General features: G+C 33.3%; 2 protein-coding genes across 7 annotated transcripts; one reads left to right on the top strand and one right to left on the bottom strand.

Annotated features, from left to right (window-relative positions):
• Positions 1-1,623: 1,623 nt before the first annotated feature.
• LOC140817737 (benzoate carboxyl methyltransferase-like) lies at positions 1,624-4,519 on the top strand. Its single transcript, XM_073177493.1, has 5 exons — positions 1,624-1,719; positions 2,354-2,570; positions 2,665-2,840; positions 3,673-3,930; positions 4,111-4,519. Exons 1-5 carry the CDS (start codon positions 1,645-1,647, stop codon positions 4,459-4,461), a joined length of 1,077 nt encoding a protein of 358 aa, XP_073033594.1. The 5' UTR covers positions 1,624-1,644; the 3' UTR covers positions 4,462-4,519.
• LOC140817736 (ATP-dependent DNA helicase Q-like 3) lies at positions 3,800-21,000 on the bottom strand. Of its 6 annotated transcripts, none has more exons than XM_073177489.1 (19): positions 13,424-13,755; positions 12,719-12,951; positions 12,534-12,617; positions 11,684-11,824; positions 11,506-11,540; positions 10,595-10,678; positions 9,822-9,910; positions 9,386-9,538; positions 9,207-9,303; positions 8,037-8,040; positions 7,793-7,942; positions 7,612-7,704; positions 7,471-7,536; positions 7,235-7,368; positions 6,278-6,369; positions 6,043-6,173; positions 5,811-5,917; positions 5,251-5,672; positions 3,800-3,939 (listed from the first exon to the last, which is right to left on the bottom strand). In XM_073177489.1, the coding sequence occupies exons 1-18, from the start codon at positions 13,572-13,574 to the stop codon at positions 5,285-5,287; spliced, it is 2,232 nt and encodes a 743-aa protein (XP_073033590.1). In that variant the 5' UTR covers positions 13,575-13,755; the 3' UTR covers positions 3,800-3,939; positions 5,251-5,284. The 6 variants fall into 6 exon arrangements, with proteins under 6 accessions (XP_073033590.1, XP_073033591.1, XP_073033588.1 ...); XM_073177490.1 differs by lacking the exons at positions 3,800-3,939; positions 13,424-13,755 and adding exons at positions 18,890-18,930; positions 19,000-19,069 and having other exon boundaries at positions 5,057-5,672; XM_073177487.1 differs by lacking the exon at positions 3,800-3,939 and having other exon boundaries at positions 5,057-5,672.
• Positions 21,001-22,455: the final 1,455 nt, after the last annotated feature.

The raw sequence follows: 22,455 nt of genomic DNA, 5'->3' as shown, positions 1-22,455 counted from the left end.
ACTCGATGATTTGCAGACTATTCTATTAGTAAAGTTGTTTATACCGTGGTAACAGCCACGGGTTCTATAATGATTAAAAAAAAGACTTCTTTACAAGATTTTACTAAAATTATTTGGGTAATGCTATGTGTACATAATGGGTTACATAGAGGCTTACACGTAATTATTAATTAATTATTAAATTACAATTAAACCCTCATCCTAAATTGATAGATTACACATTCCATTCATTATTTCTTCTCCTATCAATAATATTAAATTGTTTTTTTTTAATGCAAGTCCTGAGATTTATCATACAATTTTTTTAAAAAAATATATATTTTGATAAATATTATATTTTTCAATATATAATAAATAATATAAAAAATTAAAAGTAATGATTTTTAAAATTAAAAAAATTAATGATTGTAACTACAATAATAAATTATTATATTGCCAAAATTAGAATTTGACAAAATTTCATGACAATAGGAGAATTATTTCAGTTACATGACGATATGATAATATCCCAAATTTATTTTTCACCTACAATTTTTTTGTACTTATAGGGATTAGAAACAACATCCAAAACAAACGAAACAATTTACAATCTCTTTTACGAATCTACATCCAAAACAAACGAAACAACAAATTGGAAGAAAAAAAACTAACCTTAATTTACAGTAATAAAGATGTAAAACAGAGAGAATAGATGGTCGTCTTGATAAGCAATAGAATATTTCTATGATCTCGATTTTTTCTTCGTCTTTACCGCATATGGATTTGGAAGCGAGGGTTGGGAGAGGAGAAGAAAGATACGGTCAATCGATTTGGAGTGAGGGCTGAGATAGGAGAAGAAATAATTAATAGAATAGGTAGTCTATCAATTTAAGGTGAGGGTTTTATTTGTAATTTAATAATTAATTAATAATTACATGTAAGTCTCTATGTAACCCATTATGTACATATTATTTGAATTAAAGAACATTAATTATTGTACTTTTTTAAAAAAAATTATTAATGAAGAATGGTGTTGACCCTTTTTCCCTTTGTCCGTTTGAAAATGGAACTCCAAACCAAAATAGCAGACTGTCTCCGACGGCAGGCCGACCCTACACGGAAGGTGCGATGATCAGCAACGTCCCGACATATTTATTTTCAGCATGTAATCGGCAGATTCCACAAATAATTGGATACCTCTTCCAAATATGGGGTCGGCCATAAATCAATGGATCATTATTTTACTATTTTAATTTTGTATATCTGTCTTTTTTATTTTTGATGTTGTCAAAATCGAATCTAAATCATTTATATTTCAGTTTTCGGCAATTTGATTTATATTTTTAATGTAAAAATGTTGATATGACATTACATACATAAATATCAATCGATATAAAGTTCACTTACCGTCTATATCTCGGAAATAGTTTGTTGTAGAGCGAGGTTGATGAAGGGACGATCGAACTAGTTTTATTCCATCAAAATAAAACTATATATGTTTCATCGTTTTCGATTGTTCGTTATCTCCGCTTCATGAAATTAGAATAAAATTGTCTCTATCCAACAATTCTTTTTCTTTTTTGGGTCTCTATATATATATAGATTATAGAGAGCCATAGAGTACACTACTTAGTTTCCCACTCACAATACTTCAATTAGTGTAAAATGGGGTTGAATAAAATTCTACATACAAATGCAGGAGATGGGGAAACCAGCTATGCCAACAATTCAATTGTTCAAGTAATAATTAGTTATCTCTTCATTTCTTTTTCTTTTCCACCTCTATACATAATAAAGAAAATAGAAAACTCAGAAATTGGGAGATAATTCATATTCTTTGTTCTTATTCTCAAATGTTTCCCTCTAATTTTGCACATGCTAAGTATATCCCTCGAGCATTTTATTGTGTACTGATTTTGTTCAAGCTGTTAGTTGAACGTTAAGGGTTGAGAGCGAGCACATGAGAATCATGTGACTTCATTCTTTACCCCCGAAATTGAATGATTAACATTCATAACCCCCTAGTTTCGACGTGTGCCGCATCCTTAAGATTTAAGAATTAAGCGATGTAGATCGCGATGAAATTAGAAATGAAAGTATTGCATGTATGTTAGTTGCTTAAGAAATGAAATTGCATGTGATCAATCAATTCAATATGTCAAAAACTACATGTAATATTTGTTAACTAATGAATCTCATGAATTATGAGGACAATAAAATTTGACCTGAACACTTATGTATAGGACGAATTTGACTGTTTTCTCGACTTGAAAAACTCCGGCATACATAGATGGATCGAGCTCAGGAGCTTAAACGTTTGAAAATATGATTGTCGTGGAAAATATGAACCAATCTTTTCTATATTCTTTCTCAGAAATATGGAATATCAAAAACATGGCCAATATTAGATGAAACCCTAAAAAATATGCTTGATACCGAGAGATTCGAGGAATATTGCTGCTTCAAGATGGTGGATTTTGGTTGTGCATCAGGCCCGAATACATTGTTAGTTCTCTCCCATCTCATGGATACTCTACAAGATTTCTCCAGTGGATTTCAAGAAATTCAAGTTTTCTTAAACGATCTTCCAGGTAATATATTAACGTAAAATTCCTGTACTGAATTTCTTTACTCCAACACTTGAAGCCAGCCCTCAACTGAATCTGTGTGATTTTGTTACTGCAGATAACGACTTCAACAATTTGTTCAAATTGGTGCAGAGTTTCTACCAAAAGAAAGAAACTAAAACGAAACCGCTCTGCTTTATATATGGCTCGCCGGGATCGTTCTATGATAGACTATTTCCAAGCAATAGTATGCACTTCGTTTATTCTTCTTACAGCATCCATTGGCTCTCTGGGGTATGTACTAATACACACTTGTTGCTTACATTTTTTTCTCCAGAATGACTAAAAGACACGGTAATAAATTAAATCACCTATCTTACTCATTTGTCTTGCAATTTTAGCTCTTTCTTCATACGAGTGCTGATGTAAAGCTATATACGTCGACACCACATTAGCGCTAGATAGAAAAAGAAGGTATAAAATCACAAAAAGGAAAGATAACATATTGAAATTTTTGTTGGTAGAAGAATTATTGGTGGCAGACAAAGAATTAAGTGGTAGACAGGCTTTGTTGAAATTTTCACAATGTTGAAATTCCGAATAGAAGAAATGTTCGGACGAAACACATTTCTATATACGTTTTCATACGGACGAGGAGCTCTACAAAAATAGAACTCCCACCCCTCATTTCATTCATTCTATTATCAGTTCTTTTCTCTCATCTCATAACATTTAAGTGATTAATTTTATAATATATCTGAGGTGTTTGTTCTCCTGTACTAAGAGAATGTTTGTTGTCTTTGAAAATACAATGAGCGGTTATACATCATAAAATATTATAATAGAATTCTTTTCATTTTACAAGTGGTTTTTACCCTAATAATATTTATGGGTTTTTCACATAAATCTCGGTGTTCAATTTATTATTCATTTTCATATTTATATCTCTAGTTGCCGGACGTGAGACCAACAATTTTTACGTGTTTTTTAAGTAGTTTTTGCTTAGTAGTGTCGAATATCTTATAACTTCTATATGTACATGCACTGCCCATTGATATTATTAGACTTTATCTTTCAATTCTTATCTTGCATAATGATAGAACATATTTGGCATTAAAAATGACAGGTTCCCGAAGGACTTGAGAGCAATAACAAGGAAAATATTTACATAGCCAAGACAAGTCCCGCGAACGTATTGGAAGCATATGCAAACCAATTTCAAAGAGACTTCTTCAAATTTCTAAATATTAGAGGTGAAGAAATGATCCCCGGTGGGCGTATGGTGTTATCGTTATCCGGTCGACGTCTCGAAGATGCTTCTTCCATGGTTGAAAATGCACATTTCACAATTCTTGCCGAAACACTTCATGAAATGGTCGTCGAGGTAATGGTTCTATAAATATAAATAACATGTTTCATTTGAGGGGAAAAGAATCTGATCTAGTCACGCACGTATATGTCTAAATAATTTTATTATATTAGAATGCTTGTGACAAATAATACGGACGTGAAGGGTTTAAACTCTCAATCCAAAAACACTGTGTTAATGTGCATAAAATGACAGGGACAGGTCGAGAAAGATGATCTATATTCTTTTAACGTGCCTATATACATCCCGTGCCCACGAGAAGTCGAGACGATAATCGCCGACCAAGGGTCCTTCAAATTGGACAAGATGGACGTTTTTCCGGTCCCATGGGACCCTAGCCAAGACGAAAATTTCGAAAAAAGTAGATGCGCAAAATTTGCCGCGGATAGTGTTCGTGCTGTGATTGAGCCAATGCTGGCCAGCCATTTTAGCAGGGTCGTGAATTATGATGTGGTATTTGAGAAGTATGCAGAAAAATTGGCTGAGCATTTGTCTAAGGAGAAGCCATCTCACTTTACTATAGCCATTTCTTTAAGAAGGAAATGATAAGAAGATATATTGTATAAGGTCTATGAAAGGAAAAGATCAACCATATGTTACAAGTATTTTTTTTTTTTTTGAATAGAAATAGTTCCATAACTCAAATAATTGATAAGTCTGGAGATACAACACTGACATAATTTTTTCTATACCATGATACTGAAAATTCGATCCTGACCTCTGGCAGGTGTATACTATCCACTGCCCATCTGCTAGGATCGACTTAAACTCCATAATGCGACCATAAACTAATCTATATGTGTATCACCCTTTCTGACTACGGAAATGGAAGAAACAAGCTCTTCGCCATGGCCATTGCGATACGAGGCGTACTTAAAATTTATAACAAGGGGAAATCCTTGTTAAAATCGAGATTTTTTACTTCATTTGTTTTTCCAAAAAAGGTATTGTCAAGTGTCGTGCTTATATTGGAAGAGAACAAAACAGAGCACAAATGTGCTATCAACTCGACTACTTAATGAGAAAAAAAAGATGGATGAAAAAAATATAGAAAACACGCAAAGAGGAGTAATGATTATTTAAAAAGATGTGAAACGAGAGAATATATTTTCCAAAAAAATGGAAAAAAAAAACAAAAATGTGAATAATGTTTTGTATTGAAAAATGAAAGGGGGGGAATATTTTGGGGAATGAAATGGAACCAAGGCATAGTGTTCTTACTGCCGTGATTGGCTCCCACTTTTGCATCTAACCCAAAGAGAACAGAAGCAAACAGTTGTGATTTATAAAGAAAACATGCAAGTTCCACATTCTGTAAAAACTACTGAAACATACTCTTCTTCTCCATAGCTCGGCCAACCCCATCACTTCAGTGGTTTTTAAGCATCGAAAATTTGTTTTCTATTGCTTTTTTGCTGTTAATAAACTCCAAGAAAGAAGGAACTGGTGGTAGAACTGTCACCTGGGAAATAGGAGCATCTGATTTAATACTGATACCAGGATTGTCATCATAGGTTTGTGACACTACTGGATTCAGTGTCGAGGATGATCGGGATAAACCATCTGGTTTGGGTCCGACGACTTCTGATGTTGTAGTATCTTCGGCACCCAGTCTACTTTTCAGCTCATTGGGACTAGTGCTTGACAACCACCTTACAACACTTGCCATCTGTGACAAATAAAATGACTTCCCACTTTTCCCATACTTGTTATAGCATTCATTCTCAAGTTTCTCGACAGATGTGCAGAAGTCAATCCTGACATTTTGTTGTTTAAGGAAGCAGATATATCCGATGAATCAAAGGTATGAATCATGATCATTAGTTTTGGGTTCAATGAATCAAGAATATGGTTAAAGGCTCAATGGATCAAGAATATGGTCAAAGGAAGGATACCTTAACTCGTTGAAAATGTGTTGGTTTTGCTTCATTGCGTCTAGTAACTTTTGCTTTCCGGAGTCTCTTAATGTTCCAGATATGGCATTTTTGACAACTTTATTGACCTATCAATACACAGCATATGCTTAGTAGCACGCGCAGAGAGGAAAAAGGACCATATATGACTAAAGATAGCAGTCTGCTCAAATAAGTTGAGCCCTTGCAGGAAAAACATGAACACGATACCAACCTGCTTTTCTGAGTCATTTTCATGCCGGTAATAATTCTCTTCTGCCTGCTGCAATGACTCAATCCTGTCATTTAATCTTCTTTTCAACGATTTACTTGAATGTGCCACACTCTTTGCAATTTCAAAAGCCTCTGGAGTAAGCAGGTCAATAGAATGTCATGCTGAGGAGAAGATAAAATGGCAAAGCATTCTAAGATACAAACATTGCTTTTAATATTTTAGCTCATGTTTATACCATCAGAATCAGATATATCTTCCTCAGATTGACTAGCGTCATCTTCCCGATTCCAGAATTCTGAAAATTGTTCTTTGCATAAATTTGAAGCACTGTAGCGCACAAGGAAATCAAAAGAGTAAAGCAAACAAACAAGTTCATTTAATGAACACAGAAACGACAAACTATATTCTAAAACAAATTCACTCACAAAGGAAATCAAAGAGTAAAGTAAAAAGAACAAGCTCATTCAATGAACCAAGAAACGAAGAACTACATTCTAAAACATTTTCATTCACAGAAAAAAAATTACTGGAAACTAATCAGTGGTACCATAAACAAGAGTGAGGAATATGGACAATTTTTTTTATGTGGGCGGGGAGGGACAGATTCTTTATTAAATGAACTGAAAATGGTTGAAACAGAAACTTGTAACCATGTACAAATTCAAGCGTTATAGATAATAAACACAGAACTAACTTTATTTGTTATTTCCTTGGATACCTAAATACTTTCCCATTAACCAATTTTTAAAAAGTGGACTGCGTCTGGGAACTACTATAACACACGATACTTCATAACCATCAACCTCTAGCATTCCTATAAACTAACAAGAAGTATCAATCAAGAAAGTCTCACACAAGATAAGAGTCCCTCAAGCCCTTCACTAAACACAATGGTTAACAACCATTTGCCGCACATCATATTAATCAACTCGAAGCAGATCAGCCATCTGGATCATCTTTCTCCATATGGCTCTATAAAATGGCACATCACCATTCAAACAATAATGATTCAAGGCCTTCTTAATTAGTAATACCACATATTTTTGCTCTAACACTTCCTTTGTGGTGTGGTTGCAAGCAATACAGATAGACTCATTTCCCCGCCAGAGTATCTATTATCCGCATAGAGAACACCAACACGAACATGTCAAAAAATTGTAGTACATCAATATAGAGAAAAACAAACGGAAACCTGCTAAGGAATACTTGAGACGACCCATTTCGGTACTTAAAAGAAGTACTGGTTGTAAGCTCCTTCAGGTGCTTCGAAACTAAATTAGGATGTCTGCATGCATCACAAGATTTTGCACATAATGATGCAGATACCTGTTTCCAGAGAAAGACAATTACATGGCATTATTTTCCCATCAGAAGCAGATTCTCACTGGATGTGTAACCTACATGTGAAATGGGTATTGATCAGCACACCTGCTCCCCAAAACTCTCGAGTATCTTTCTTCTACGGCAGCCCGCATCCTCGCAGTAGTCAATCATCTGTAAGGAGACAAAGCCAAAGTAAAATTGATATAATAGGATTTAAATGTAATCTCAGGGAAGATGTATACTTACCAGACAGAAGTCCGCTAGGGACTTCTTAGAGGAATCCATTTCCGAGCTTGAAGAATGCAACTTTTTGCTCTTAGCATTGCCCAGGATGAATTCCTGCAATTATGTTTATTAAGTTTTAGAATGATACTGTGCAAACCTGAAAATCAAACATAGTAGTTCAATTGGAAAGATGATAGCTAACCATCTTTCTACGGTCATCCACCCCATAATATAATAGACTTTGGGAGGGCAACTGATCACGACCAGCTCGGCCCGACTCTTGATAAAAGGCCTCCATGGACTTTGGAATATTAAAGTGGCAAACAACTCTCACATCTTTCCTATCAATGCCCTACCATTAGAGTGAACAAACCTTTAAGGTGGATCTCTTCCAATTAAGAATGCTGAATAGGGAGCTTCACAATTTATCAAAAATATTTTCATACCATCCTGCAGTAAAACCAAGAGCTCAAAACATGAGCAAGAAAAACGGCAGCTCCAGCATCAATTCAGAAACCATTACACAACAAATATAGAATACTGAGGCCAACTGGGAATGATGGACAATGAGAGCTAAAAGAATTGAAATGAGATAGCACACATTTCCTCCAAGGAGGATTCACGTTCTTTCCAACTTAAAGAAACATGAACAGAAACATCATTGAAAATTAATGACAATTTGATTATCAAAATTAGAAAGACCAAAAATACATTAATATATAAAATAGAAAAAAATTGAAATAGAATTAGAGTAAGGAAGCAACTTGAGTGATTATGTATGAAGATGATGTATAACTTCAAATTAAATTAACTATAAATACTTTTAGACTCTACAGGATAAGGTCGTAATAAGTTCAACCCCTACAATTCCTATCGTAAAAGCAGGTTTCCTACTATCAGGCCATACATGAGTCAGCATACTTTACGTTGTTAACATGAAGGAAATCAAAACGACTTTCATCAGCTTCTACTCTCATCCCACAATCAAATCAAAACGACTTGCATCAGCTTCTACTCTCATCCCACAATCAAATCAAAACGACTTGCATCAGCTTCTACTCTCATCCCACAATCAAATCAAAACGACTTTCATCAGCTTCTACTATCATCCCACAATCACCACCACACCTTGCCCCCACCCCATCAGTCTCAAACATCTATTCCAGACGATCTGCCACTGCCGCCAAATAGTTAGAGGTTTGGTTGAAGGAGGGGAAGAAGAAAACAGAACTAGAACGCTTACTCTATTTATTATGCGATGAAAGTAATTATTATGACTTCACTCCACAAGATTGCGAGATTCAAAACTGCAAAATTGGACTTTATTTTATTACATCCGACAGTGGAAGAAATTAGGACCATACACTGTCTAAAGCATTTACCACGACCCGAAGCTTAGAACACAATAGATTTGTGCTTTCTGATTACTTCTTGCCCCTTTCAAATATGGCGACATATTTCCTACTAGTATACCATAGCAGCAAAAAATAATTACGCCATGATCCACCAAATTATATGATGCAATTTGCTAAGAAAAATGGAATTCACAAGACAGATAATTGAAATACCAAATAACGTTTCTAGTTGAAAGAATAACAATGAAACAAAAATCATACCCAAAAGCCACCGTAGCAACAATTACTTGTGTTTTGAAGCAAATCCAATCATCCAATGTAGAACTCCGCAATTTACTGTTCAATCCTGCATGATATGCTAATGTGCCGGAAAAAACCCAATTTAGAAATCCAAAAGTAGAAATGTTTTTAAAAACTGCCAAAAACCATAACTCCGTTACCAGCACAAGAAATTCCTTTCTTTGATAGGTGGGCAGCCAAGTCATCACAAGTTGTCCGCTCAAGGCAGTAGACTATAGCACAAATATTCCCAAATGATTTAAGATACTCACAAAGATCAGAGTATGGATCATCCAACAGGTCTTTGAAGCGAACTGCAGGATGAAATAGTTTGAGAACATATATGATGCTATTTAATCCTCTATTTAACACTCATAACAAAGTGGCTCATTCATTCAGATTCATCATTATTGGAATTGCATTTAAGATTAGTTTCACTGTATCAGGTTTAATGAGGTGGGAGGAGTTTATGAATTTGAATCTTTTGATTTTATGTTAAGAGTAGCTTATTTTATAGATATCTGTAAAAGATATATCCATGAGCATCATTTATGTCATGAAAACTTTAACATGATGATCAAGCTATGGGAACTCCACCTTCATAATAAATATTTGGGCGGTTGAATGATGACTTCAGTACGAGAGGGTTTTGTAAACACAAGGACTCTATCACGTCCTCCTGAACTCTGCAGAAGTACCAAATCTAATATTAATAACTCCCTGCCACATATTATGCAGAGAATGATGTTACTTTGGAGTTTGGACAGCAGTGTGGAGAAAAGGAAGCCTCATATCAACTAGTAAAACTTCGCACATGATTTGGAATGTAAATTAAATTTTTTTTATCTAAAATATAGTTTTATATTTATATATACTAAATTTTGTATGAAATATAATCAGATTAGAGTAATTTTTATTTAATTGAATTTCTAATTTATTATGTTTTTTCGATCACTAATTTATTATGCTCTGTTTTATTTCAAAAATATTTATGAGGAAGGGGTATTTTGAGAAAAAATTGGTATGACATAAGAGGCAAAAAGTAGTTACTATCCATGCCTAAAATTTAATATTAGTAATAAATTTAATCCAACCACAAATAAACCACTATTTCAAATTCCTCAACCATATTTCAGAGACCACAACAAAAACTGTCACAGAAGAATGACATTAAACAAACCAATATATTGTTACTTTGCAGATGATTCTTTGATGATGCAGACATACCAAATGCTTTTGACATCTAAGTGGAGTAGGGTTGCACAGTGGCAAAACGTAAGAAAACATGATATTAATAACAAGAAGGTTAGAAGCATTTCAAAATTTTGGTGCATGAAACTGCAATTGCCAGTTAACATGGACACACTCACTTGGGAGCAGCTGTAGCAGTCAAGGCCATAACTGGTATGTTGGGCAGTCGTTTCCTTAGAGAAGAAAGTTTCCGGTAGCTTGGCCTAATTTAAATAGAAAATCAACAAAAAATAACAATTAACAACAGTAGAGCAGAGAAAGAATGTAAGAAATCAACACCATGCAACATACACACGTACCCAAGTGCAGGTGCACACACAAAGACATAGAAAGGGAGAACAATTATCTCTGTTTTAGTCCAGAGAGTTTGAGCACATAACAACAAATGAGAAAACATACAAAAAATAGTACTAGTCATATAAATAAAGATAATAAAATAGCATCTTAAGGGAGTGCACAGACTCTCCCTCTCATTGTATTGCCGAAGCTGGAGGCCACATTAAAATAATATAAAATATTAATGTTAACAAACACGATAAGCGACCCAAGATTAAGTCAAACGAGGAAGTTGAAATGAGTTTACCAATAACAAATATGGATTAAATAATTCTCATCCTAGCAGATGCTTAGCTTAGCGGGGGACAAATATCATAACTAGACCCAGAAGCAGCTCTAGTTCATAATTGAAAAGCTACAGATGCTGTTCCTTACACATTCAAAGATCTTGAGCCTGGGCATACTTGACCCCCCCCCCCCCCCCCCCCAAAGCAAGAAAAAATACCCTTGTCCAGACTTTGCGGCATGAAATGAAACACAAAAATTTAGGAAATGTGTACTTTCTTTAATATATGAGTAACACCAAATAAATAATTTCTTTCTGATATTACGGTGCACAGTAGCATGCACAAAACTGATGAAAATCATAAAGCTCATGATACTTATCTGTAGTGATAACATGCAAAATAAGGTAAACCAAGTCCGATGAAATAGGTTTGAACAAGGAAATATACATCGAAGTTCGAGAATCCACCTGAAATCATGACCCCATGTTGAAACGCAGTGTGCCTAAAAACATTTAAAAATTGGAAGTAAATTAGTTTCCTGATAGGTTAAAAAGCAGATAAATTTATGAGGCAACTTCAGAAGCATCTTTTGACAACTGACAACTATTTATATATTGCCGTTAAAAATCACAAGCAGTTAAAGACCTCGTCTACTGCAATAAGATTTAGCAATCCTCTGGAATGAATTTTTGTCAGCCTTGCCATAAAACCAGTTGTTGCAATCAGTTCAGGTGTCACATACAGTAACCTCAAAGATGGCTTTCCCGATTCAAGGTCTTCATAAACCTACAAATGCATATGTAAAACAGATGAACACCAATGATATATCCATACACAATGAGAGATAATATTCTGGTACATAATTTTTATACAGTGAAATAGTAGGCTACGATAGTAGAACTTATTGAATTTATTAAGAAGCTTCTTAGTCAGCATCTAACCACAACACAAACTGAAATTTATATATCTATAAACATAATGAAATAGAGAAGGTACAGAAAGATAAGAAAAACGAAACTATTTGGGAACTAAAAAACTGGAAAACCTATATTGCAAAAACTTTTAGTCACATAGCATAAAACAAATCAGGAAGTGGTGAAAGAAAATATCCAGGATTGACTTACTATAGATGCTAAAAGTAAAAGGAGGAGATTGGAGTTCGATTGTTTCAGGTTTTATATGGATTCTCAAAGAACATCAAATATGTTTACAAGTAAATGGGTTTGGTTTTCCCCACACCATCTGCATGTCTTCGCAAATATTGTAAAGGATGTATGCCAGGTGTTACAGAGCTATAAGTAGTTATCAAAATTAGGGTTTTCAACAACGCACTCAAAACAATATTAAATAGCTCTCATTAACACGACTGATATGTGTGATAAACTCCTCCATACTTCCTCTCTGCTCACTGGATCCACTAGAACGTGATTATTAGCCATTCTGTCTAATCAGAAAGCATTAGTGCTGGATGAAGTAAAATCTATAAAATCTCAACCTTATTCTTGGCACTCGCGGTCTGGGTAGAGGAAAGATATTCAGCAGCAATCCCTTTCTCTTTTAACACCATTACTTGATTTTCCTGAATAAAAATATAAGCTGAATTTATAAAGTAGAATTTACATTCACTTCCGTTAATAAATTACAGAAATAACTGGTGGACGAAATGTGTCATGTACTCACCATAAGGGCTGAGATTAAATGAATGAAGAGATCAAATCTTATCCTGAAAAAAATGATAGAGCAAAAGAATCTGTGCTGGCCTAAGCTTAAAAGAAATATATCAACAAGGGTTTTTTCGCATTCACCTATCAAAGGACTGACAACAAGAACTATTCCTGCCTTTGCTAGTGCTGGAATCTGATAACAGATTGACTTTCCCCCACCAGTTGGCATCAAACAAAAACAATCTCTGCCTGCGTTCAACAAATTGCATCAATTTCCAGACTACTTTCATATAGCACACCGAAAAAACTAAATTATAACATTAGGATAAAAGGACCACACAAAACACACATAGAAGCATATGTGCATAGATGTGTACATATATATAATGTAAGCATGCACGCATAAGTTATATACAGGCACAAGACTATAGTTACTAAAATCCTTCAAGGCAAGCATCTATGATGAGGGACCTTACATGTCAGAGGTAGCAATTCCAACATGAAATGAAAGATAATACTTGTCCATAGTTTTGCTAGTAGATTGATGGGTAATTCTTTCATTGGAATTTAGTAATTCGTAAATCACATAGACCTTATGGTGTTTTACTTGTGGGACACAATTTTAACTTACGACGATCAGAAACGTTCCATTAACAACGCCCATCTTCTAGAAAAGAAAAATGGTGCACACATTATGCACACCAAAAAAAAAAAATAAAACCTGATAAAACTGATTCAATGGCTTCCAGCTGCTTCCCCCGAAAATCAGAGTGCCCAAAATGCCATCTCAAAAGCTTCACCAATGCTTCCTTCTTGATCACCTGCTTCGCAGCCCCGCAAATAGAGTCCAGTGGCAGCGGTGATTTATTCATGTTTGAAACCCAAGCCCCCCAAAATGCATGTATATCAGCCAACGACAATCAAATGTCTCAAAAAACAAAGACAGAAACTTTTCTCTCTTCCATACTCGTTCTCCCTATGCATTTTTCCATTTGGAAATTAGGGCTCCTTAATTTCTCAAAACAATTCTTTCAACTCACCCGTTGTAGCTGATCTCGTGGGAAAATGAGGAGAAAGGGACTCACGGAAGAGTTTATTAAGAAAAAAGGGGTGAATATAATTTATTTTTTTATCTTTTGTTTAAAAACTAATTTTTTTATTAGTATATTTTAATTTTATATATAATAAAATTTATAATTTAATTAAATAAAAAAACTTACTCGATTCAATTTTTCTATCTTTTCTGACTCAATTTTAAATTTCATTTCATTTTTTATCTTCACAAAAAATATTTTTCTTCTCAACTTTCCATCCTCTCATTTTTTTACTAACAATTAACCACTAACAACAAATTAAAAAAAAAACCATATATTGAAAAAAAAATTATTTTAAAATATAAAATTTATTATATCTCGTTAGCCAGAGGTGAAAAGATTCACCCTGAGTCGTGAAACCAAAAGTTATATCACGACCCAGGTCTTCACGACCCTGGGTCGCGAAGCACAAGTCTTCCCGACCCATGGGTCGTGAAGCACTTTGTTGGGTCGTGAAGCATTTGTGCTTCACGACCCAAAGTTGGGGGTCGTGAAGCACAAGACCCAGGGTTGTGGGCTTCACGACCCAGGATCGTGACGTGAAGATTTCACGATCCATGGGTCGTGACACAATCCATTAATTTTAAATTTTTATAATTAATAATCTTTGTTTTGTTTTAAATTTATATAACTAATAATTTTTTTGTTTTTTTTATATGTTTACTTTCCCGATTTTGGAAGGAATCGGTTTTTTGAATGTAAGTTAACTTTAGGATCAAGATATGTTAATTTTTTGAGATCTGTAAGAAGATTGTATCATTTTTAAATGAGAAAGAGATATAATATTTGGTGCAGTACACTCAATTTGGTAATTTAATTATATGTGCTAAAGATTATAACAATTTCAATCAAAACTGAGTCGAGTCACAAAATTGGGTCGAGATTATACTCGACCCAGGTCGAGATTATACTCGACCCACGCGACCCAATTTTGGTGGGTCGAGATGGGTGTATATATATATTATAATATTGTAACAGATGGATCGAGAAGCATATTATTATAAATTTTGTTAAAATTTTTAGTATAATTATAAAATTTGTTAATGTTTACATATAATAAACATTAATTTCATATGCTTTGATATACATTCATTACATTAAAGTGAATATGTAATGAAATTTGTTATGAATTTTTTTAGTTCTATTATTATAAAATTTGTTAAGAATTTTAGTAGAATTATAAAATTTGTTAATGTTTATATACAATAAACATTAATTTCATATGCTTCGATATACATTCATTAAAGTGAATATGTAATGAAATTTGTTATGAATTTTTTTAATTCTTTTATTATAAAATTTGTTATGAATTTTAGTGGAATTATAAAATTTGTTAAGATTTTTAGTGAGTATAAATTCAACTCACATTATTAGAATAAGAGATACATTCTTCTATTTGTTATGAATTTGTTAACTAACATACTTAAATTAACATATAACTAATGTTTATACAAATAAATTTTTTATATATATATTTACATTCTAATCATATATAAAGTGAATTATATATTATAAAATGATCCAAACTCAAAAATATCAAAAATTTCTACCCACTCGACCCATCTCGACCCAAACTTGACCCAAACCCTAAACAAAACCCTAAACCAAACCTCTAACATTATCACTCGACCAACTCTTTTTATTTTTTTATTTAAAAACATAAAAAAATAAAAAAAAATTAAAAGAGAGGGTGGAGCACTCTTAATTTTTTTATTTAAAAAAAATTATTTAAAAAAAATTAGAAGTACTCTTCATTTTTTTAATTTCTTTTTAAAAAAATTTATTTTAAAAAAAATAGAAGTAGAAGAGTGGGTCGTGCTCTTCGTGATCCACTCTTCCATTTTTTTATTTTTTTTAAAAATTTTTTTTTAAAAAAAATAATAAAAAATTAGAAATAGAAGAGTGGCCCACTCTTATTTTTTTAACGAGCTAATTAATGATCTTATCTAACTAACATATTCAACTCCTTTTTCTCGATTTAAAAAAGTCAAAATCTTTTTTATTTAATTAAATTTTAAATGGATCGTATATTTTTTATTGACCCCTGATCTCGTCCTCTGTTTGTATTCTGTCCATTTTTTTCGATTTCAAAAAAAAAAAAATTTTTTATAAAAAAATATATATATGACATATTAAAATTATATATTAACAATATAAAATATCAAAATCGTAAAAAGTATATATATAATCACAAATTTAATTTTCGATGACAAAAATGTTTCATTTTTTTATTTGTTAGAAATACATAAATATATATATATATATATGTGTGTGTGTGTGTGTGTGTTTTTTTTTTTTTTTTTTTTTTATGAAAAAATATATCGTTTTGTTGACAAATATATTTTGTTTTATAATATCTTGAAAGAGAATAATATGGTCCATATATGTATATTTTTACATTCTAATTATATATTTATACTTCATCGTTATAATTATATGTGTTATTTTAACGAAGCAACATTTTGAATTAAAAATATATTATGATAGCACATTAATTTTCAGAAAATTATGAATTTATATTTACTTAATACATTAATAATTTGAAATTATATAGTTTTAGGAATTAATAATAAGTTTATATAATGAACTTATAATATATCTAATAAAAAAGTGAAATATTATTAACAATAGTTTAAATTTCATACAGTATTTAATTTGTACAATTAATTGACTCTATCAACTTGTAGAAAATATTGAAGGAGCTTAGACATAATCTTCTTCAATGCCACAACAACATATTTCATGTTGATTATCCTTTCACTCGGATTCTCCATAGAACATTGTAAAGCTATCTCCATTATCGATACCAAACATTCCAATTTTTCACTGGAATGTTGTTCATCTCCTCTCAACAATTCCAAATCTATAACTCGGACAAGTGCATTAGGCACTGAATCATTCACCCAACTCCGTAGGCTTAAATCCCCCGTGAATTTAGAATAGTTCGGCTTCGTTCTTGTAAAAACTTCCATCAGTATTATACCGTAGCTATAAACATCGCATTTCACAGATACCAAACCTTCTGAACCGTATTCTACGAGACCAAAGAAAACAAAGATGTTCATCAAATGTATGAAGAGTGAGATTAAAAAAAATTTGATTGATGGTGTATTTGGAGTTAAAATGTCATGTTTACCTGGTGCGATGTAGCCTAATGTGGCGAGGGTCTTTGTGAGCGTAACACTGACTCCATCACTTAATAGCTTAGCGACTCCAAAATCGCTCAAATGGGCAACCATATCATCATCCAAGAGCACATTGCTTGGCTTTAAATCACAGTGAACTATAGGTATTGAGTAACCATGGTGTAGATATTCTAGCGCGTATGCTACATCTATCATTATGTTGAGTCTTTGAACAATGTCCAAGAAGTTGTTTTCCGAATATAGCCACTGGTCGAGGCTTCCATTTGGCATATATTGGAGAACCAATGCCTTGAAGTCTTCGTTCGAGCAACTACTGATGACTTTGCAAAGATTTCTATGGCGAAGCCTGCGCAGGACTTCACATTCGGTATCAAAACTCTTGAATCCGCCCTCTGACTGCAAATTGAACACTTTTATCGCCACGTCCTCTCCATTTTGAAGTGTCCCTTTATAGACAGAGCCATAACTTCCCTTGCCAAGTAAATGGTTCTCGTTGAACCCTTCGGTGGCCTTTACAAGTTCCTGATATAAGACTCGTGATGGTGCGGTAGTGAATGAACTATTTGTTGGGGTTTCTGTCTTGTTTTTCTTCCTGTATCTTGCAAGTATATATGACAAGGTAATGGCAAAAACTAGAACTGAAATCCCTAAGAAAATATATACAACACGAAGAATCAATTTTTTCCTTTTGGACTCGGTGTTTGTGTTTTCGTGACAATGTGGAACTCCATATTTAGAATCACCACAGAGTCCTACATTAGACACAAAGAACTGGCTTGAAAAGGATTTAAAGGGGCCACCAGTAGGGATTGGACCGCTCAACTCGTTGAAAGAAACATCAAAGTACTGGAGATAATGAAGTGTTTCTAATGACATCGGTATGGTTCCAGAAATATTGTTGTGCGAAAGATCTAGTGTCTCCAAACTCACTAACTTATCGATTGACTGAGGAATAGATCCTTGAAATCTGTTTCGTGCCAAAGAAAGAAAGATAACATTTTGTAAGCCTCCAATTGAGCTAGGAATTATGCTTGAGAGTTGATTGTTTGACAAATCAAGGGTGTCTACAACCTTCAGATTTTCGATATCTGAAGGCAGGACACCCGTTAAAAGATTTGCAGACAGATCCAACTCGAGAAGATCATTCAGTTTCCATAGGCTCCTCGGTATGACAGAATTTAATCTGTTGTTCCCCAAGTATAGTTTTCTTAGAGCAGTTAGATTTCCCATGCAATCGGGGATATAACCAGTTATTTGATTTTTCCGAACCCGCATTTCATTCAAATTCGGTAAGATACAGAGACTATCAGGAATAGGCCCACTTATTTTGTTGCGGGAAAGATATAATCCTTGAAGTTCTTTCAAGTTTACCAATGTATTCGGAATAGTTCCAGTGAGTTCATTACCATAGAGGTTCAACATAATCAAATTTTCAAGATTCCCAAACGCGCCCGGAATGCTGCCTCGAAGACCACAGTTGTAAGCATAAAAATATCGAGTAGTAGTCGACAAATTCCCTACTGAAACTGGAAGAATTCCATTAAAAGGATTATCTCCAAAACTTAACTTTGTTAGGTGGCTGCAGTTTTTCATTGGACCGATGAAGCTTAGTTCTGATGTTTCACTAACAAAATTGTTCCCAAATAACTTTAAAGTTTCTAAAAGATTCAACTTGCCAAAGGAGTTGGGAACTTGTCCACTGAGATTGTTGGAAGAAAATTCGATGATGGTGAGTTTAGAAAAATTTGAGATAGATTCAGTGATTTCTCCGAAGAAAAAATTGTCATAAAGGTAGAGTTTTTGCAGATTAGGTAGCCCATAACTCAAAATCGATGGAAGGTAACCCCAAAGTTGGTTCACTTGAACACCTATCATGTTTAATGTTGAGATGTTGAAGATTTTTTCTGGGATATAACCGGTTAAGTGATTGTATCCCAAGCGCAATACCTCCAAATTGTAAAGATTGCCCACTTCTTCTGGAATTGTGCCTGAAAAGCAAGAACATTTTGGTGTCAGTTTCTTGGATTCACAAGCTACAATCTCATCATTTACTATACCTATCAGCTTGTTGTAGCCAATATTCAACATTTGCAGCATTGTTAAGTTTCCAATCCCTTTTGGAATTGCACCTGTCAAAATTGCTAAACTTCGTAAGGACTTGATATTGTTTTGAAATGGCGAAATGACCGTTAATAACATACAGATTGCATAATAAGCCAACTAGTAAAACATGCACACATGTTGTATGTGTTATTATTATTTTTAATTTGATCAAATAATATTAAATAATTAACACGAAATTATTTTCAATTTAGAAGAGTTGTTCGATTTGAAAGGGAATTTTTGTTTAGATTTTTTTCTATGTAAAATATGGAGTGAATTTAAGATGTTTTTAGTACGGTAAGAAGGATAATTATGGAATTAAATATTTTGGTGTCTCTAAGGTAGTTACTCTAAGGGTATCAAACTTAATAATATAGTATAGAAGTATAGATAGTATAGATGCAAACAAGCAAGATTTGAAATTGAAACTCGTGACACAACCTCCTTGCACGATTAGCAAATTTAGAGAAACTCCATAGAAAATCACGGCCAACATATGTCAAGTTGGAATCCCATTTAGCTTAAGGGGGTGTATTCGTGTTGATGTGTGCTGACTTTTGTTAAATATAAGACTTTTGTGGGATTGATAGATTCCTATCGAATTTTGCAGAATCTCACAAATTTCTAAAAATTTTCAAATGAATGATGTTAATAATTTAGATTTAAAATATTGTTAGCAATAAAAAAATATGTTTTAAAAAAGTACAAATAAAAGACAAATATATGGATGAGAAAAGAATGAAAATTTTACACACAAGTCCGAAGAGACAATAAGCTTATGCAAACCCATAGAGTTTGACACCTTACTTGAAGTTAGAGAGGTGTGTTGTATAAGCGGAAATGGTACTTTCAATCCAGTGAAATGAAAACCAATTTAGAACAAATCTGCAGTCACGCAACTTAAAGTGAAGTTTTGATACCTGTAAAATGGTTGGAGACAAGAAACAATATTTCAAGTGACCTTAAGTTTCCAATTTCTCTTGGTATGGAGCCACTGAATTTATTGAATGACAAGGAAAGAACACTAAGCTGTGAACATTCAGAAATATTTGGCGGTATGGGGCCTTCCAACTCATTGAAAGACAGATAAAGCCTTTTCAGATTCGACGTGCTGCGACACATCCCTTCAGGGAGATTACCGAACAACTTATTCCCTGTAAAAGCAATACTTTCTATGGTGGATATGTTGAAAACCGACACTGGTATAATACCAGTAAGATTGTTATATTGTAATATCAATTCCCTCAGGTTGAACAAACTTCCAATCGATTCTGGTATGTTTCCCTGCAAAGGATTATATGATATATCCAAAACTTCGAGCTTGGACATATTCGTGATGGAACTCGGCAAAGAACCAGTAAAACTATTATTCCGAAGATTCAAGAACCGAAGTTCAACCAAGACTCCAAACCAAGAAGGGATGTCACCGGTGAAGCTGTTGAACCTAAAATCCAAGAATCTCACTCTATGCAACTGGGCCAATTCTTCGGGAAGTTGGCCAAGAAACACGTTACCGCTCAAGTTGAGTGAAACTAAAAACGAGAGGTTTCCGAGCTGTGACGGGAGATTTCCAGTAAGTCCCATGCCAGAAACGTCTAAAGCACTCACTCTTTGGTGGCGAGAACTGCACGTAACTCCAATCCATTTGCATGTTGGGAAAGAAACGGACCAGTTTCGGGACAAAACATGAGAAGGGTCTAAACTGAGCTCGGATTTGAATGCAAGAAGCGCAGATTGATCCGTGGTTATGTTGCTTAACGCCATGGCCAAATAAGCCATCAGAATATTTAAGAGTGAAATTGTTTGAAGAAAAAAATGTCCCTTCACGCCCATTTCCAGAAAGACGGGTGCTTCAAAAAATTGGATAGATGACAGAGTATGAATCTTGAAATGCATTTGAAGCATGTATAATTGTGTTATTTAATGATGAGTCGAATAATGAACTTCCGTCACATGATTGATTTGACTTCACATACAAATGAACATTTTAACATTAGAAAAATATTAAGCAACCAAAAGAGACTGCGAGAATATTAGTTCTAGATTGTTAATAGTAATTTGTGGAGTTTAAAAGTTTTCAACTTCATGAAATTCATCAAGCACAAGAATTAAAGCATACGGTACAACTATAAAATGTCAAAAATTATCTTTGATTCAAACTTACATGATTAAAATCACAATTTTTCCTAAATGTTACAACATTTGTTATGTAAGATTTTAATCCAATTTTTTAAATAATTATATATTATAGTTATATTAATAATCGGTATGTTAAGATTTTTAACTAAACCCTTAATTGAATCAACCCAATTTTTCGGTTTGAGTGACCAATTTTGATAGAAGATAAATATAGCGACTGATTAAAAACCAATGCAAACAATTACGATTTGATTCAATTTTTATGGTTCGGATTAGTTTGAATCGGTTTTTAAATACCCCTAGACCATATTTTTGCTGGTTATATAAATAATTTAATAATAAAGATTAACAATTAAAAAAACATGTTAATAAGAATCAGAATATTTTATAAAAATAGATATTACAACAGAATAATAATTAAATATAAACTCTAAGTTTTATTTGGATAATTAAAAAACAATTTTATTTAATCTCATCACTCATCAATGAGACAACCAACGTCTGTGATCCCTTTTGACAACAGTTTAGTACAGACCTTTTTAAATTTTAAAATTTTAGTATAATGTTAAGATCGAAAATAAATTTAGAGCGGATAAATAAATTTATCTCAACAAATTATTTCGTCCGAGTTTGCAATACTAAAATTATATTCTTGTCAGTTGGGTTCTTAATAAGTTAATTTGTATGAAATGTGCGAAAGTAGACTGCCTGAGACTGTTCGAACAAATGACTTATTAAGAAAATCAGTTGGGTTATACCGAATAGTATTTAAGGTAAGTAAACTGAGAAGTAACCTAAGATTCTGTTAAGATTCAGTGACTGTTGGTAGAGAAAAATTTATCCGTTATTTCATCTAGGCATTGATCCTTTATAACTGATTATACTGATTTTTCATGGAATGTTTGGATTTGGACTGACTGATAGACTTAGATAGACTATCAGTTGGACCTTATCACTATCCTTGAATCGGTTTGGCTATTAGTATAATTCTTATGCTTTATCATTCTGGGTCTGTAATTAGTTAGACTCCTTGGAAAACTTTTTTTTAATGAATATTCAGTTTTCCTTCTTGAATTCATTTAGGTTAGGTTCTTTATATATCTGTTGGATCACTAGCCTTGTTAAATCATCAAGAGTTAAAATGTTCCAACAATTTTCTCTTTTTTGGTGTTTGACAAAATTATGTCAATACTGAATTCATTATTTCAACAATATTTGCAAGTTTTCTGATCGACCATATACAAACATTGTTCTTCATGAACTATCTTTTA

Source organism: Primulina eburnea, chromosome 17, assembly GCF_022965805.1.
Source record: "Primulina eburnea isolate SZY01 chromosome 17, ASM2296580v1, whole genome shotgun sequence".
Lineage (NCBI taxonomy): Eukaryota > Viridiplantae > Streptophyta > Magnoliopsida > Lamiales > Gesneriaceae > Primulina > Primulina eburnea.
Note: the sequence above shows the minus strand (reverse complement) of the source record. Positions and strands in the feature narration are given on the sequence as shown.

Excerpts from the sequence above, each read along its gene's own strand:
- LOC140817737 (XM_073177493.1), top strand. The coding sequence starts at position 1,645 with ATGGGGTTGAATAAAATTCTACATACAAATGCAGGAGATGGGGAAACC. Across the intron at positions 2,571-2,664 it reads TTTCTTAAACGATCTTCCAG|ATAACGACTTCAACAATTTG; the intron begins GTAATATATTAA and ends TTGTTACTGCAG. Across the intron at positions 2,841-3,672 it reads GCATCCATTGGCTCTCTGGG|GTTCCCGAAGGACTTGAGAG; the intron begins GTATGTACTAAT and ends TAAAAATGACAG.
- LOC140817736 (XM_073177486.1), bottom strand. The coding sequence starts at position 20,950 with ATGCTTCAAATGCATTTCAAGATTCATACTCTGTCATCTATCCAATTT. Across the intron at positions 19,072-19,965 it reads TGTCTCCAACCATTTTACAG|GTGCAATTCCAAAAGGGATT; the intron begins GTATCAAAACTT and ends CAATTTTGACAG. Across the intron at positions 18,931-18,999 it reads TGGCTACAACAAGCTGATAG|GCACAATTCCAGAAGAAGTG; the intron begins GTATAGTAAATG and ends CTTGCTTTTCAG.